At 37.4% G+C, this 5,300-nt stretch overlaps 1 protein-coding gene and 1 long non-coding RNA gene across 2 annotated transcripts; both read left to right on the top strand.

The window, feature by feature from the left end:
- On the top strand, positions 1-804 carry LOC109146484 (wound-induced protein 1-like). The gene has a single exon (XM_019294129.1). The coding sequence runs from the start codon at positions 269-271 to the stop codon at positions 587-589; it is 321 nt and encodes a 106-aa protein (XP_019149674.1). The 5' UTR covers positions 1-268; the 3' UTR covers positions 590-804.
- A 2,455-nt stretch (positions 805-3,259) lies between these two features.
- Positions 3,260-4,018, top strand: LOC109146485. The gene is made up of 3 exons (XR_002048454.1): positions 3,260-3,401; positions 3,474-3,549; positions 3,646-4,018. It is a non-coding gene; the product is annotated as an uncharacterized LOC109146485 (long non-coding RNA).
- The last annotated feature ends 1,282 nt before the right edge of the window (positions 4,019-5,300 follow it).

A 5,300-nucleotide genomic window follows, 5' to 3' on the forward strand; every position in this document is an offset into this window, starting at 1 on the left:
TGATCGGATCGGAGGCTTCATATATATTTCTTCCGTGAATTGCATTTTGGTCTATCCGTCTGCTCTCTCTTCGATTATCTTCTCATCTTCAATTCCTTCATCATATCGGCAACCAAAACTGGCTAACTCTCAGGAAGAAAGCAGAAACAAGGCGGTGGTGATCGCCCTATATGAAGCGCTGAGCTCACGCGACGTGGAAAAAGTCCAGAAGCTTCTGGCCTCCGATCTGGAGTGGTGGTTCCATGGCCCGCCGTCGCACCAGTTTTTGATGCGCATCCTCACCGGCACTGTCGACGACTCCACCGCCGATTCGTTGTTCCAGTTCAAGCACCAGACGATCGACGCCATCGGCTCCTCCGTGGTGCTCGTCGAAGGCTGCGATCCGCCGCGCAACATCACCTGGGTTCACGCCTGGACCGTCACGGATGGGATAATTACCCAGGTCCGCGAGTACTTCAACACCTACCTCACCGTCACGCGCTTCAGCGACGCCGCCATTGCTCCGCTCTCCTGCACTTCCGTCTGGGAGAGCAGCCTCCCTAATCGCGGCGGGAGCAAATCTGTGCCGGGTCTCGTCCTTGCCATCTAAGGCGGGTGGGTCACACCCGACCCGTTGTTCCACCTGTAGTACGTGAAGTACAACACTAGAAGGCATGCGACTTTTTTCCGCATGTGCAGAAGAAGGAGAACTGCAGGCGTCTGCATTTGTCAGTTGTACTGTTTGGCTTTATGGTTGTGTTTGTTTCGTCTGTAGTGATGTGTTTGGCTTGCAATAAAATCGTTTCGTTTCGTTTCATTGGATAATTAGTAATCTACACATGAAAAGATTTGAACGATCAAAAAAATGCAAAAACATATAACACTCAGATTCTGAACCTCTACGAATTATGGTACTTCGCTTAGGTGAGACCACAATTTTTTTAACCAAAAAAAAAAAAAAAAAAACTTCATTACATTTTGGGTGCACAATCAATTTGATTTTTTTTTTTTGTTATAAAAATTCTATATTCTCTCCGTCTCATTTTATGTACAAGATATGAGAATTGTGTGATAGACTAATATAAAAAGGATATTGACAAGAATTGAACTTGTAATTTTCTAATATGAAATTATATTGCACCCATTTACTTAGATAAAGTAATCATGTTAATGTTGTATGAAGAATTGTCGACAACAAAGTTTTGGGTGACTTCAATGCAATTTTGACTTGTATTATAGTTGATAACAAATTTTTTTTGTTGCGCATTTTCTAAACATATTGGTGCATTTTTACATACCTAATGGTCGATCGCACATTAAGGCCTGACTACATTTGGGCTGACACACACACACATATATATATAAGTTTAATTAAGATTTCAAACTTAGCTTATTAGTGCTAGGTTCGTTGATCTGACGTACTTTAAATATCTAGATCATGTAAGTTTAAGATTTTGAACTTATTAGTGGCTGGTATTTAGTAAGATATTTAATGTACAATAAAATGATTGATTTTGTATATTTCTTTTTAGCAATTAAGACTTAAATTTGTATCAGTGTCATAAGTTGGAAAAAATCAAATTGCTTTAAGTTGGAAAAAATCAAATTGCTTGCCAAATGAATACCCAAGCAAAGGTGTTGTAAGCATGATCCTAATAGGATTCAAAATATGATTTTGGGCATGTTTGGTTATTGGCGGATCCGTCAAAATTTTGGCGGATCCATCGACTTTGGCGTTTTGACCACGATCAAAACGCCAAAGTCATTGTTTGGTTAATAGCGGTTTGGAGCAGCAAATTGCTCCAAACCGCTGATTTTAGAAACGCTGCATATAGCAGCGTTTCTCTTTGGCGTTTTGGGCAAAAGCCCAAAACGCCCTTATATATTAAAAAAAAAAAAAATTAACGTTGTTGTTGTTAATTAAAATGAGAAGCCTCAGGCTTCATTAATAATGAAGCCTGAGGCTTCTAATTCCCTGCCCTGGGATGCAAATTGGGGCGTTGAGCTCCCCTTTTAATGAGGGAGCTCAAGGTCCTTTTTTTATTTATTTGTTGTCAATGTGGGATCAGATTTGATCCCACATCACATTTCTCTCTCTCTCTCTCTCTCTCTCTTTTTTTTTAATTTTAAAATTTTGATTATTATTATTCTTAATTAATAATAATAATACTTATTATTATTATTATTATTATTATTATTATTATTATTATTATATGTATACTCTTTTGGTCATTTTACATGTTAACCGCTAATCTAAACCGCTAATTTTACCAAACATCTTTTTACAGACCGCTGATATAAACCGCTGGTCAAACCCACTAACACAATCCGCTATTTGTTAACCGCTAACACAATCTGCTAACGCTAACCGCTAACCGCTATTTGCCAAACAAGGCCTATGTCCTCAAGTAAAAGTCAAATTTAATTTACACTACCAGGTGCCATAAAATTAAAGATTTTGAACTTAATTTGCTAAAAGGATCTAACTTTGCAGACAAATTACTAAAAGACTTAATTTCCAAAATGGTTCTCCGACTATGGTCTTTTCTCAAATTGATCCCTTGATTTCTAATTTTTCTAAAGTGGTCATCTGACTTTTGAATTTTAAACCAAAATGGTCATCCATTTATGGATGAAGTTGAAGATGAACTTTTTTGACCTTCTAGTTGATTATCCCACATTTTGATTGCAGATTTAGGAGAGCAAAAACCTAATTTGAAGAAATATGTGCACATATTGCGCAAAGGAATCACAGATTACTTTAAATTAGAGTGAAAAACTTAAATTTTCAATTTTACCCTTCATTTTAACACCAACTTAATGCCAAAGCTAACGGAAGACCATTTTGGCTTAAAATTCAAAAGTAAGAGGATCATTTTGAAGAAATTAAAAATTAAGGGACCAATTTAAGAAAAGACTATAGTCAGATGATTAATATTGTCTCAACATAATGAAACATAAAGAATTAACAATACCTTCAATGAGACTCGATCTCATAACCTTCCACTGAAACTCAATTTCATAACCTCTCATATGAGATAGATTACTATATATTATCTGAGTACAAAGTACTTGACGAAATTAGTCTAAGTATAGTGAGGGCGGTTTGGGATTGGTCGCGTATATTGACAGCCTGGGACGTAAACGTCAAACGTTTGCCGCCCCAAATGAACGGACGATAATGTGGCAGGGGTCAGAAAAAGGAGGAAACTAAAGTCCCTTTTAACAAAGTGAAGAGATGGCCATCCAGCACGCTCCATATATATAATATAATATATGAATTGAAAAATTAAAGCAGAGAATCCAATACCCCCAATTCACACCGCCCACCTTATATACACCCCACCTGAGCATCGCTCAGAAATTACACTAATTTTCATTCTTGCTTCCCAACTCCAGTTAGCTCAAGCTCCATGGCTAATGTAAGTTCCCGTACGTGCTTACAATTACCATTTTATTTGATCGATCTTTTTAATTTCTTGATTTCAATTTAGACGGTGGAGTTGAAGGTGAATTTGCACTGCGACGAATGCATTAGGAAAATCCTGAAAGCCATCAAGAAAATTGAAGGTAATTAATTTATATGAACATTAACCACCCCAAATTAAAAGATTTCTTGGTCTGATGATCTGAATTTCCATTCCATGATTATGGCCGGGATGACAGACATTGAAACATACGATGTTGACAAGAAGCTAAACAAGGTGATGGTCACTGGGAAGGTGACCAATGAAGAGGTGGTCAAAGCTCTTCATAAAATCGGGAAGCAAGCTAGCAGCTGGGGAGAGGAATAAACGCATACCATATATACATATATGTTTAATCTTTTTTTAAAATATAAATTAGTTTGGTTCTGTTAGAGTAAATGATTTTATTGGAGGTCATGTATATGTAGTACTTTATTTAATTTCTGAGTGAAATTTAATTACCAATATAATAAGGTTGGGTTTTGAGGATCGATTTAGGGCCTTTAAAGACATGTTATGTGAATTGTAAGGTTGACGTTTTAGAGTGATGACTTTAGGTTGTTGAGGACAAACACATTCTCCAACAGGTTTCCTCATTAGTTGTAAAGAAGGCAAAAAGATGTATTTTTTCTTCCCAAAAGGTTGAATCTCCAATTCTAAGGGCTTCTACACCCCGACCCGACAGAGCATCTAAGAGAATGCCACGAAGAGTAGATCCCCTCACTTTGAGAGGTTGCTTCCACACTGGGTAGGACCCGACAGAGCATCTAAGAGAATGCCACGGAGACTAGACCCCCTCACTTTGAGAGGTTGCTCCCACACTGGGTAGGACCCGACACTTGAGAGGTTGCTCCCACACTGGGTAGGACTCGACAGAACATCTAAGAGAATGCCACGGAGACTAGACCCCCTCACTTTGAGAGGTTGCTCCCACACTGGGTGAGACTCGGCTAGACCCCCTCACTGGGTGAGACTCGATCCCTGGTCATTCTTCCCAAACTTCACTTCTATGACCAGTTGAGTTGTCCATACAAGCACAAAAAGATATATTTATGCAACGAGAAAATATGGCTTTTTGTAGATAGAAAGTTCAATTGATCACTTTAAAATTTTATTTAGTGATAATGGAAGATTTGAATTACACATAGTTTGGGAGGTCATTGAGAAATCTTGACTGAAAAAGAGGAGGTGAGGACCTCTTATGGGGACCTCAGGACTAATGAGGTGATTTTATAGGCAAATTATGCTGTGCATCCGTATGCACCATGCATGGTGCATACGGATGCAAAAACGACGTCGTTTTAATAAAACGCGCGTCTCCCCTTAAAAAAAAAAAAATCAGGTTCGATTCCTAGCAACAACATATGAACTAAAATTCCATAATCGATGAACTATAATTCCATAATCGATGAACTATAATTCCATAATCTAATCTATGAACTAAAAATTCCAGAATGAATGAACTAAAATTCCATAATCTATAAACTAAAATTTCAGAATCGATGAACTACAATTCCATAATCGATGAACTATAATTCCATAATCAATAAACTATAATTCCATAATCTATGAACTAAAATTCCAGAATGAATGAACAATATAATGTTGTTGCTGGGAATCGAACCTGAATTTTTTTTAACTGGGAGACGCGCGTTTTTTAATAAAACGACGTCGTTTTGGCATCCGTATGCACCATGCATGGTGCATACGGATGCACAGCATAACGATTGGATTTTATATTTACTTCAGCAATTCTTGGACAGGGATTCTAATAGTTTAAGATTAGTCTAATTTAAGTTGGGAATTTGGGATATCTAATTTATTAAAATTAAAATACAAAATTCAAAGAACAAA

This window comes from Ipomoea nil, unplaced genomic scaffold (assembly GCF_001879475.1).
Source record: "Ipomoea nil cultivar Tokyo-kokei standard unplaced genomic scaffold, Asagao_1.1 scaffold1932, whole genome shotgun sequence".
In the NCBI taxonomy this organism is placed as follows: Eukaryota; Viridiplantae; Streptophyta; class Magnoliopsida; order Solanales; family Convolvulaceae; genus Ipomoea; species Ipomoea nil.